This window comes from Tenrec ecaudatus, chromosome 18 (assembly GCF_050624435.1).
Source record: "Tenrec ecaudatus isolate mTenEca1 chromosome 18, mTenEca1.hap1, whole genome shotgun sequence".
NCBI classification, from domain to species: domain Eukaryota; kingdom Metazoa; phylum Chordata; class Mammalia; order Afrosoricida; family Tenrecidae; genus Tenrec; species Tenrec ecaudatus.
The window spans coordinates 17,293,763-17,305,785 of NC_134547.1; the positions used below are offsets into that span (position 1 = coordinate 17,293,763).

A 12,023-nucleotide genomic window follows, 5' to 3' on the forward strand; every position below is an offset into this window, starting at 1 on the left:
AAGTGCCGCACACTGTTAGAAGAACCAACGCCTCTGTCTTAGAAGAAGTACAGCCAGAATGCTCCTTGGCAGTGAGGAGAGGCCGGTCTCTGGAAAAGGACCGCATGCTTGGTGAAAATAAGAGGCCATCAGAAAAGAGGAAGACCTTGGACACGATGGATTGACCCAGTGGCTACAATGGGAACAATTGTGGGGAGAGCACAGGCCCGGGCAGTGTCCCATTCTGTTGTACCCAGGATTGCTGCGTTGGCACCAACATGACAGTACCTAACAACATCCATCCTCTTTTGCAGCTCTTTAGTGAGGGGAGCACTCTGAGACCCTCCCAGACCAGACTTTTTATTGACGAGAAACGAGTTGGCAGGGAGAGGGTCCACATCACAGATGAATGGAGACAAGAAGAGCCGGAAGTGTGGTTATACCGTTTTATGTGACCTGAACCCTAGAGGCACCAGAGTCCACACAGAGGGACTGGCTCAGGGGGGGCAGCATGATCCCAAAGGGGAGATCATCCCCCTGGGAGCGAAGAGGCATCCTTAATGCATTGCACAGGCTTGAGGGTGGCATACCCCACAGGAGGGGAGGAGGAAGCAGAGGTGGTGAAGGGGAGAGCACTCAGAAGTATACCAAGGACTAGAACCTTGAAACCGTACCAATGTCATAGGCCTGTGGGGTCTTAGAAACTTTGAACATTTGTGTCTTAGAACTACTGTGCCTCAAATCTTAAAACTGTAGGGGTGTGGCTTCTTGGACCCTGAAGAACAAAAATCCTAGAGAGAAAGAATGTAACTTAGAACCGAGAGGTGTGCAACATTAGAAATGACTAGACCTTTGGTTTCTAGAATTTTAGAAATGTACAACTGTGAGTGCCTTAGAAATGTAAATGCATAAAACCCAGAGTTTTAGAACAGTAGACTCTAGCGTACCTTGGCGTAGAACAGACCAACATTAGGATCTTAGGGTTTAATAATCTAGAATTGTGAAACATGATCTAGACACTGAAGCTATGTTCCTAGACCAGCACATCTTAAGACTATTAGATCTTAGAAACTCCGTGATTCGAGTCTTAAAACTTGATTCTAGAATCTCATCTGAGAGCTCAAGATCATAAAGCCTTAGGACTGACCACTATTAGAATATTAGAAATGGAGAGTAGAAGGTCTTGAAAGCATAGGGTCTAGAGTCAGAGTCTTACAGCCGGAGGCTCCAGACTCTAAGAGCCTTAGGACATCACGTTTTGGACGATTAGGCCCTAGAATCTCTAGGTCTAGAATTGTAGATTTTCTAGAACAATAGAATCTGGAATCTTCTACTGTAAGAACCCAGAAATCTAACCCGGAGTCTTAGATCTTAGAACTAGAGTCACAGTGCTTTAGGACCTAACACTTTGGGGGCCCTTATCAAGAATCTTAAAACCAGAACTGTTAGAGTTGTACAATCTCAGAGCCTAGAATATTAGGCCGTCGGAGCTCCAAGTCTAGAATGTTAGCCTTGGAGACTAGAATGTCAGCTCCTTGGAACCAAAGACTCGTTGAAACCTAGGACCTTTGAGTCTAGATTCTTTGGACCTTAGAATCTAGAATCTTGGAATGTTAGGCTCGGGATGTCTCATGGGGCCTGCAGTCCAGCAACCTCCTTTTGCAGAGTGGGACACCAAGACCCAGAGAAGGGGATGTCGGGGGGTCTGGGATGGAGGTGAAGTGGATAGGAAAAGAGGGGTGCAGGTGGAGGATAGGCCTGGAAGTGGGCAAGTAGGGAGTGGTAGGGGGACAGGGCCCCCCACTGGCAGTGCCTAGCTTGGGTCCTGAGAGGAGTCCCAGGTGGAAGGTTGTCTCAGGCTCCATCCTCCTGCCCTGGGAATGCTGGGGAGCCCCTGTCGGCAGGCAGAGTCGGGCCAGGGGCTGTGGATGGGCAGAGGACATAGCGTCCGGCAGGATGAACCTCGGCTGAGGTAAGACAGCTGCAGGAATCCTTGGGGTCAGGCTGGGTGGGGGGGTCAGCTCCTCCAGCAGCTCCAAGGGGTTCATTCCAACCCCCACCCTCATCCATGTTGACGTAGAGGATTTCGTCGGGCTCCTGGGCAAGGGGCAAGGCCTTCAGTGTATCCTCCAGGTCTTCCCGCAGTTCTGAAAAGCTCGGCCGGTCTCGTGGGTTTAGCTCCCAGCAACGGGACATCAGGGCATACCTAGGGCAAGGAAACGAAGGGTGGGAGGTCAATCAGGAGCTTGGAAGGGGAGCATTCTGGGAGTTGGGGGCATCTTAAGAGCACTCAGGAGAATGGGCCTACGGAGCCCCGAGAGTACAGTGCATAAAGCATTGGGCTGCTAACCACAACGTTGGGGGTTCAAACCCACGAGGTGCTTTTTGGGAGGAGGATGACGTAGTCTGCCTCTGTTAAGAGAGCCTCGGCTACCCTGTGGCGCAGGTCGACTTTTTAATCTTAGAGGGTCAATGGGTGGTGTCAGGATCCATTCAAGAACAGTGGGTTCTTCTGGGCATTTGAGAACTTTCCTGAGTTTCTAAGGGGAGATCCTGGGAGCCTGAGGAGTTGGAACTGATCGTGGGGAAGTTCTCGGGTGCGGGTGGTGATATCTTGGTGGTGGTTAAATGACAGCAGCCTGGGGGAGCTCTCCGGAAGAGGGTGTGGCATCGGAGCCTGGCCCTGTGCCTTGCAAGCCATGCTAGTTTACAATACAATTGAACGATGAACGATGGAAGGTCACGCTCTCTGTTAAGGGCTCCCACTAAAATGATTGAAAAAATCATGATACAGTAAAATGTGTCTGCAAATTCTTTGACACCTCTCTTTTGAAAACATGGAGCGTCATTCCTGTTTGGCCTCAAATGTGGCAGGGCTGAATGACTCCCTACAAACAAAGAGAAGGAGGCAGAAGTGGCGGTGGGGATGACTTGGGCTAGGCCGCACAGAGCACCGGGCTTCCTCTTGGGCGTTAGCCAGCTGCCATGCTGCGAGGAAGCTCAAGCAGCAACACTGAAAAGAACCGCATGGCCTCCTGCCTCAGCCACGTGCATGAGCCATCCTGCAAGCTGCTTCCAGGCCCAGCTTCAGATGACTGCCACCCCAGCAGCCAGCTTGACCGAACCCCATTAGGGACCCTTCTAGCAGTTTCCAGACCTTCAAAAACGATGAGTTCCTAAAGACTTGTTGGAAGTTGCTGACTTCTGAGGTCTGGCTAACTTGGTCAGTTTAGGAGTGGCTTGCTTGCCCAAAACATGGGCGTCGGTCTCATGGTGTGCAAAGTGAACAAATACGGTACCTAACCAACCTGGGTGGTGCCTAACCCCCCTGCCGACTGGCAGAGGGGTGGTTCAAGTGCACTCCGAAAGGCCTCAGAAGGAAAGGTTGGTGACCTGCTTCTGAAGTACCAGCCATTGAAAACCCACTAGTGTAGAGTTCTCTGAGACACAACACCATGACTTGGGATTGATTCAACATCCACTGGTTGCTGGGTTTTACCTACTACGTTACATAGCTGCGGGGAGGGCCACGTGAATTAATAGACAAAACAGAGCCTTCTGGTAACATGCTACGGAATGTTTGCGATGATTTTCACTCCTCAGATTTAAGCTGCTCAATTACCCATGATCCTTTTCACCCCAGCAATGGCCTCTCCCCCCCGTCCCCACACCCAACTCGCTTTCATTGACTCTGACTCCTAGCACCTCTACAGCACAGACTAGAACTGCTCCCAAGGGTTTCTTGAGGCGGTCAATCTTTGCAGGAGCAGCCAGCCTCATTTTTCTTGCACATAGTGGCTGATGGGCTTGAACTGATAACCATGTGTAAAGTGCTGGATCCATGTTCCCCTCTCCTCTGCATGTGGAAATCTGGCGAGGGTTGTTGACAAGCATTGCCCTAAGGCGTCCTGAGAATATCATAGGGGGTGTGAGGGGCTAGAGAAGGTCAGCAGAGTGAAGTGATGGGTGGCCTGAGGTTCCCGGATGTTTAAATGCCACTGAGGCGGGTGAGAGGAGCTCTGGGGTCTGGGATGAATTAGAAGTCTCAAACTGGGAGTCTCAGAGACAGGGTCTCCAGGTAACATTGGGAAACTGGGCACAAGGTGGGAAACTGGGCACAAGGTAGCCTGGTCCTGGCAGCTGGTCCACCCTGCAGTCTACACCAGCTGGCCAAGCAGGAGAGGGCATCTTTTGTTAACCTGCCCCACCACTCGTTAGCAAAGGCCTTACTCAGAGCACTGGGAAGGGGACAGGTGAATTTGTCAAGGCCCGATAGGTCAGGGCCTTGGATATATCAGGGCCAATAGGGTGATGACAGTAGTTGTGGTGTTGGTGGTTAAGATTGAATTCTGGGATTTGGCCAAAGTGGGGGTGGGGGGCGCAAAAATCCTCACAGTCCATCGAGACAGTCCACAGGCTGTTTCAGGCGGTTTCCCTGGCGCAGGTAGTCATAAATCTCGCTGTTCTCCACACCTGGGTATGGCGTTTGGCCCCGCGTGGCAATCTCCCACATTGTCACCCCAAAGGACCACTGTAGGAGGGCAGAACAGACGGGTTAGAAGGCCTTTTCTGCACAAAGACCCACCCCCTCAGTCACAGGTGAGCCCCGCGTTAGGTGCCCCTGTGCACTCAGCTTCACTGTTATTCATGGAGTACAGAGGTAACTTCGGTGCAGATAGAGGTGTCTCCACACCCAGGTGTGTCCTCACCCAGGGCCCTCCACACCCGCTCTGACGCCGGGGAAAGGACAACGCCAGCTCACTTCCGCTGCTTCTCCCAACTCTGCCAGCCCATAATACACCCACCGCCCTGAACTAACCTGCTTCCAAGCTCCTAGCCCCAATGTGTAGGCATCACCATTCACCGCTGACCACGCCCCCGGGCACGCACGCTAGCCAATGAGAACACGGGAGCCCCGCAGGCTGCGGGCCGGACTGCGCAGGCGCAGCGCGGTGGGAGGGGCGCACGGGCCCCGTCCCCGCGCGCAGGGATCCGCGCTGCCGCCAGGGGGCATCACGCACCACGTCGCTCTTGCTGGTATAGACGCGGTCGGCCAGGCTCTCGATGGCTATCCACTTGACTGGCATCTTGGCGATGCGTCCCTGGCGGTAGTAGTCCCCGTTGTAGATCTTCTTGGAGAGCCCAAAGTCTGCCACGCACACGGACATGTTCTCATTCAGCCTGTCGGGGTGCAGGGAGGGGCAGTCACAGGTCAGGTCGGTCAGGGCCGCCACCCCGCCCCCCCCCCCCCAGGAAGCCTGGGGCCTTCTGCTCTCTCTCAGACCCAAGCTGTGTGACCTGGGGGCAGCGAGGAGCTGCCTCCCCAGCCCCCAGCCCAGTCCAGAGGGGGAGAAGGAAACCGTTTGATCTCTTGACCTTTCATGAGATGAAGGTGGGACCAGGGGCTCAGAAAGAAGTGGGGTACAAACTGCATGATTGGCGGTTACTACCTGCCTGTCAGTGGAAGAGTACAGGTCGCTAAGAGGCACTGTGTCCCAACTACACAGGACTAGGAAGAAAGGTCACAGTGACCTTGCTGTTATTTGAAATACCAGCAACACACCAACAGCTGTGTGGCTTTCGGCATCACAGCAACTTGCGGCATTACCACAGTACTACAAACAGATAAGGGGGGGGGGATTGTGTATTTTAGTGCAAATCAAATATACCTCAACTTTTTAAGTAACAGAAAGACATTACTTGTTTGTCAGTTTATCGTACTGAGGTGGCTTGTGTGTTGCTGTGATGCCATGTCACTCAACTAGTATTTCACATACTTACAGAGTCAACCATGGAGAATAGGTTTCAGTGGAGCTTCCGGGCTACGCACAGGCTAGGAAAACGCAATGAGCTGTTCCCTTTGGAGGGATTTGTCTCCAAAAACCCTTTTGAAGAGTCACAAAACATTGTCTGATACAGTGCCAGAAGATGAGGTCCCTCAGGTTGAAAAATACGACTGGGGAAGAGCTGCCTCCTCAAAGTGGAGTTGACCTTAACAACATAGATGGCGTAAAATGTTCAAGACCTCCATTTGCTGGGGAGACACAGCTCAAAATGAGAAGGAAACAGCTGGAAACATCTATAACTAATCAGAGGGCGTTGTAAGACATATGAAGCTAGAAGAATTTGAGGTTTTCAAAAATGAAATGGAATGCACAAACATCAATTGATATAGTGAACTGAAAGGAACTGGTACCAATCATTTTGAATTGAGCATTCATATGGTCTACTCTGCTGGAGATGACAAATTCAAGAGCAATGCTTTGCATTCATCATCGAAAAGAACACTTCAAGATATATCTTGAAGTATAATGCAATCTTGGAGAGGATAATATCTATATGTCTACAAGGAAGCCCAGTTAACACAACTATTATTTAAATCTGTGCACCAACCACTAAAGCCAATGTTGAAGAAACTGAACAATTCCACCAGCTTCTTCAGCCTGAAATTGATCAACCATGCAAATAAGATACATCGATAATTCCTGATTATTGGAATTAGAAAGTAAAAAAAAAGTGTGTGTGTGTGTGTGTGTGTCAATGGTTGGAAAATATGACCTTGGTGATAGAAACAAAGCCAGAGATCTCATGTTAGAAGTTTGCAAGACCAACAGTGTCTGCCTTTGCAAATAGCTTTTTCAACCATGTGACTATACATGGAAACCTCTATCAGATGGAATGCACAGGAATTAAATGGACTACATCTGGAAGATGAGATAGTGGAGAAGCTCGATATCATCAACTACAAAAAGGCCAGGGATTGACTGTGGAATAGGTCATCAACTGCACATATACAAGTTTAGGTTCAAGCTAATGAAAATTAAAGTCCTAGGATAGGTACTATTACTGATTTGATTTACTCAGAAGTGTTGTGCAGCTACACAGAACATGTTTTTCCTTAAAAAACAAAATAAATGAATACAATTAAAATTGAGAGAGAGGAAGAGCGAAGGCTCCCAGACTTAACCCTTCTGATTCCTTCCCCCTCTGATCTAAACATTGGTCTGAGGGCCAATAAAATGGAAACGTATTTGGAGTCTTTAGTGACGTACAAGTTCATTTCAAACATGTCAAAACAAAAATTAAAGTCCAAGCAAGCTAGAATACGACCTTAAGCATATCTCTCCAGAATTCAGAAAACATTTCAAGAACACATTTGACAAATTGAACACTAACGACAGAAGATCTGATAAGTTAGGGGATGACATCAATAACATTCTACATGAAGAAAGCAACGGGTCAGTAAGAAGATAAAAGAGCAAAATGAGTGTCAGACAAAAACCAAACTCACTGCCATTGAGTTCATTTTTATGGTGATAGAAAACCTCAGAAGCCTCATCTTTCTCCCTCAGAGCAGCTGGTGAGTTTGAACTGGCCTCGCAGTTAGCTCAAAACCCACTACATCATCAGCACCCCACGGAGAGACGTTGAAACCTTCTCTTAGATGTAGAGTAGTTAAAGTAGATGGAAGGAATGATTAAATAAAAGAGCCGACAGAGAAAAAGTAAAGCATTATCATGAAATGTCCAAAGACCTGGAATTAGAAAACCAAAAGGGGAAAGAGCCCACCCAGTCAGCATATCTCAAGCTCAAAGAACTGAAGAGAAAAAATCCAAGCCTCAAGTTCCAAGACTGAAAGATTCTCTGGGTTAGGAACCAATAGAGAGGTCTGAGGGGCCGGCCTCAATCCCAATTATGTGGACAGCCCCCACTCCCAGCAGAAGAATTCACTTCAGAGGACAGCACTGAAGCTACAGCTCAGGGAGAGAGACATGTCTGATCAGAGCACACAGAAGCAGATGAAGGGAGAGGAAGAGAGAATGGAACACAACCTGGCCTACCAAACCCCAAGGACGATATTCCCACTCAGAGCAGCCAAAGCAGAGTGGACCATAGGGCTGACCCACTACAAGACACAACGTCCCTCACTGACTCATAGTGCTACGGGGCACAACACTGGAGACAGAGTGCAGGAATTGCACCTGATCTGACCCAACCTCACTGAGGGTGTGCAACAGAACAGCAAGGAGAACAGAGCAACGAAGTCCCCAGGGAATACCAAAAATAGACTGTGGGGCCAGGGCATGCAGCCCATCAGACTTGACTGGAAAATAATCCTAAAGGTCAACAAATAGTCCTTGAACTATTTACAGGCTTTTCTTTCTTTCTTTTTATTTTTTCGTATGTTTCATCGTTGCTACACTGCACCTTGATTGGCTCATCAATTTCTCGTGACCCTTCTGTAAGGGAATATCCAGTTTTTGTTGTTGTTTTGTTTTGCTCTGTCTTGTTTTTTGTGCATATCATTATCTCTGCAGGTCTAGCTCGATAAAATAGGTGGGAAAAACAATCTGGAGGAGAAAACAATGGGACCAACGGTTGGGGGGGTGGCATGGAAGAGGGGGAAGCAGGAGAAAGGAAGTTCCCAGGGACAAGGGAATAACAAGTGATCCAAAATTGAGGGCGAGGAGGGTGTAGGAGGCCTGATAGGGTTTGATCAAGGGCAATGTAACTGAGAGGAATTACTGAAACCCAAATGAAGGGTGAATATGATAGTGGGACAAAAAGAAAGTAAAAGGAAATAGAGGAAGGAATTAGGAGGCAAAGGGCATTCATTTATAGAGGTCTAAATACAGGCATGTACATATGATGGGTTTTGGGTCCCCATTCCACACTCCCCCTCATTCACAATGATATGATTTTTTTGTTCTTTGATGCCTCATACCTGATCCTATTGACACCTCATAATCACACAGGCTGGTTTGCTTCTTCCATGTGGGCTTTGTTATTTCTGAGCTAGATTGCTGCTTGTTTACCTTCAAGCCTTTAAGACCCCAGATGGTATATCTTTTGATAGCCAGGCACCATCAGCTTTCTTCACCACATTTGCTTATGTACCTGCTTTGTCTTCAGCGATCGTGTTGGGAAGGTGAGCATGATGGAATGCCAGTTTAAAAGAACAAAGTGTTCTTGCATTGAGGGAGTACTTGAGTAGAGGCCCAATGTCCATCTTCTACCTTAGTACTAAACCTATAAATATATGCACATATATCTATTTCCCCATCATCATATATAAATATATTTAAATATGTACATACAGAAAACTGGACCAATGACAACAGCATGATAAACAGAAAAGAAGATTGAGGTTGCCAAGGATTTACTTTTGATTGGCTCCACAATAAACACTCATGGAAGGAGCAGCCCCGAAATCGCAGGACATATTATACTGGGCAAATCTGCTGCACAAAACCTGTTGGAAGTGTTGAAGAACAAGAATGTCCCTTTGAGGACTAAGGTGGCCCTGACCCAAGCCATGGGATTTTCAGTCATCTCATATGCATGTGAAAGTGGATCAAAGAATAAAGAAGACCACAGAAGAATTGACACAGGTGAATGATGATGTTGGGCGAAGAAATGGAAAGTACCATGGACTGCCAGGAGAGCAAACAAATGTGTTTTGGAATCAGTACATCAGACTGTTCTTTAGACTAGGGAAGATAGAGAGACTGCGGTGTGTACTTTGGACTGATATCAGGAGGGACCAGTCCCTGGAAAAGGAAGGACATCGTGCTTAGTAAAGTCAAAGCCAAGCCAAAAACAACAACAACCAAACTCACTTCCATGGACTCAATTCTGACTCACAGTGACTCTGTAGGACAGGGTAGACCTGCCCCTGTGAGTTGGCGAACTCCTGACCTTGCAGGTAGCAGTCCAAGGAGTAACCAAGAGGAAGTCCCTCGATGAGATGGACTGATACAGTGGCTACAACCATGGGCTGACATATGACAACCATGGTGCAGGGGGAGCAGGACAGGGAGGGGTTTAGTTCTGCTGCACTCATGGTTGCTATGAGCCAAAGCCAAGTGGTCCGCACCTAGAAAACACAAACCAGGGCATCCCAAGGTGCCCTTCCAGGACCCACTCCTCCAAGAGCATGTATGCAGAATCTTCACCCCCAACAAGCTCCTATGACCTCTGCTTGTTTCTGTGCTTGATATGAACAGGAGACTCCTGATTCTTGAATCCGACTGGGATTGCTGGGATTGTTTTTCAAAGAGTCGAAGATTTGCAGGTAAGGCAATGAGCCACGAGGATAGAGCCGGGAGGCCCCTGGATATGCTAGAAACCATCCTTGGACTGGAGTCCCTGGGTGATGCAAAGGTTCTCATCCTTGGCTACTCATGACAAGGTTGGAGGTTTGGGTCTACTCAGCGGTACCTTGGAAGAAAGGCCTGGCGACTACTTCTGACAAGGGGCCATTGAAAAGTCCTATGGAGGGCCATCCTACTCTGACCCCTACACGATTGCCATGACCGGCACTGACACTGTGAAAACTGATTCTGGTGACTTGGGATGGGAACCCATCTCTTCAGCCCTCACCCCGGTCCAGACTAGAGGAAGGAAATTGCTTTACTTCTTTAATTTCTGCGTCCAGGGGTGGGTCCAGGGGTGGAAAGGCATGTAAGGGTGACAGCAGTGGGGCACGTGGGAGCCTTGGGGTAGTAGCCCGTTGCCAAGTGGTAAGGATGTCTTTCACTATTTTAACAATTCAAGGAAAGCACTATAGATCCATAAGGCTTGATAGTCCACCCTGGTTCTCAGTATTCTCAGGGTCTGGACAGGGATCAGCCGAGTGAAAGAAATAAATTAACAACGAGACTCGCGTTTTAGATGGAATGTAGTCAAGCTTTTAGACACAGGAGGAGAGGGAGGTTTCTGTGTACCAGACAAACACCACTGCAGGGAAATGGACCCAATTTGGCTGCAGGATAACTCTGCCAAAAAGCAGGCCTGACCTCTTCAGAACAATGTGCCTTACAAATACAAAAGGTGGTGGGGTGGTTCTAGATTAATAGAGATGAAAAAGGTTTACGGTCTGCTAACCACAAGGTTGGTGGTTCAAACCCACCAGCTGCTCCAAGGGAGAAAGATGAGGCTGTCTGCTCAAGTCCAGGCTTGCACTCTTGAAAGCCCAATTTATAGGGTCACTACTAGTCTTAGTAAGGATCCCTGGTGGCGTAGTGGTTACAAGTTGGGATGCTACCTGCAAGGTCAGCCGTTCGAAACCACCAGCCACTCCGAAGTAGCGAGACGAGGCTTTCTATCTCTGTGAAGAGTTTCAGCCTTAAAAACTCACGGGGGGCAGTTCTATCTTCTCCAATGGGGTCGCTATGAATCAGAATTGACTCGATGGCATTTAGTTTGGTTTCTTAGTTCTGAATTGACTGGGTGGCAGTGGGATTTTCAAAAGGGCGTAACAACCAAATGCAAAGTGGGAATCTTGATTAGATGCTGATTGGGGGCAGGAGGTGAAATTAGCGATGAAGGACGTTTGGGGGGATACATGCTACCAGATGGATAGAGCTTATAAAAAGGGCACATGGGATGACCCCCGTGGGAAACAGCAAGAAGAGGCCAATGCACAGAACCCAAGATTCCCTTGTGGTGAAGCTGGGCAGGTTTTACCAAGGTGGTGGAGTTTTTAAGGGTGATGTAAACATTTGGAAATGAATTATGATGAGTGTAGTTAGTGTCACTTAGTTGGATGCATAAGAATGGTTAGAATATCAGGCTACATATATTTCACCACAATAGAAAAAAAATGTAAAGACCCAAGAAATTAGAGAGAGTGTGTGATTAGGAAATAAAAAGGCTTTGTCATGGGGAGGAGTCACAATAATATAGTGGGTTCTGCATTGAGCTGCTAACCTCAAGGTCAGCAGTTCAAACCTACCAGCCAATTTATGGGAGACCGATGAGGTTTTCTACTCCAGTAAAGATTTTACAACCTCACACCCTCACAAGGGCAGTTCCCCTTCGCTCTGCTCTAGAGGGTCGCTCTGAGCTGATGGTTCAGTTTGTGAGAGAAATGCCCCATAGGATTTTCTCCCCCTGCATTTGAATGATTTTGTTGGCAGAGAGGAATATGGAACATGGCTACCAGAAGAACAAACACACGTGTCTCGGAGAAAGCACAATCACACTGCTACTTAGAAGTGAGGATAGCAAAGCGTTGTCTAACGGCCTTTGGGCACGTTGTC

The 12,023-nt window shown here is 48.2% G+C and overlaps 1 protein-coding gene across 1 annotated transcript in view; it reads right to left on the bottom strand.

The window, feature by feature from the left end:
• Nucleotides 1-411: 411 nt before the first annotated feature.
• AXL (AXL receptor tyrosine kinase) overlaps nucleotides 412-12,023 on the bottom strand; it is a 43,252-nt gene continuing 31,640 nt past the window's right edge. Inside the window, exons 18-20 of the mRNA XM_075537744.1 lie at nucleotides 5,001-5,160; nucleotides 4,374-4,510; nucleotides 412-2,185 (exon numbers count right to left, since the gene is read on the bottom strand). Of these exons, the coding sequence (XP_075393859.1) occupies nucleotides 1,834-2,185; nucleotides 4,374-4,510; nucleotides 5,001-5,160 (649 nt within the window). The 3' untranslated portion in view covers nucleotides 412-1,833. The remainder of the gene's footprint in view (nucleotides 2,186-4,373; nucleotides 4,511-5,000; nucleotides 5,161-12,023) is intronic.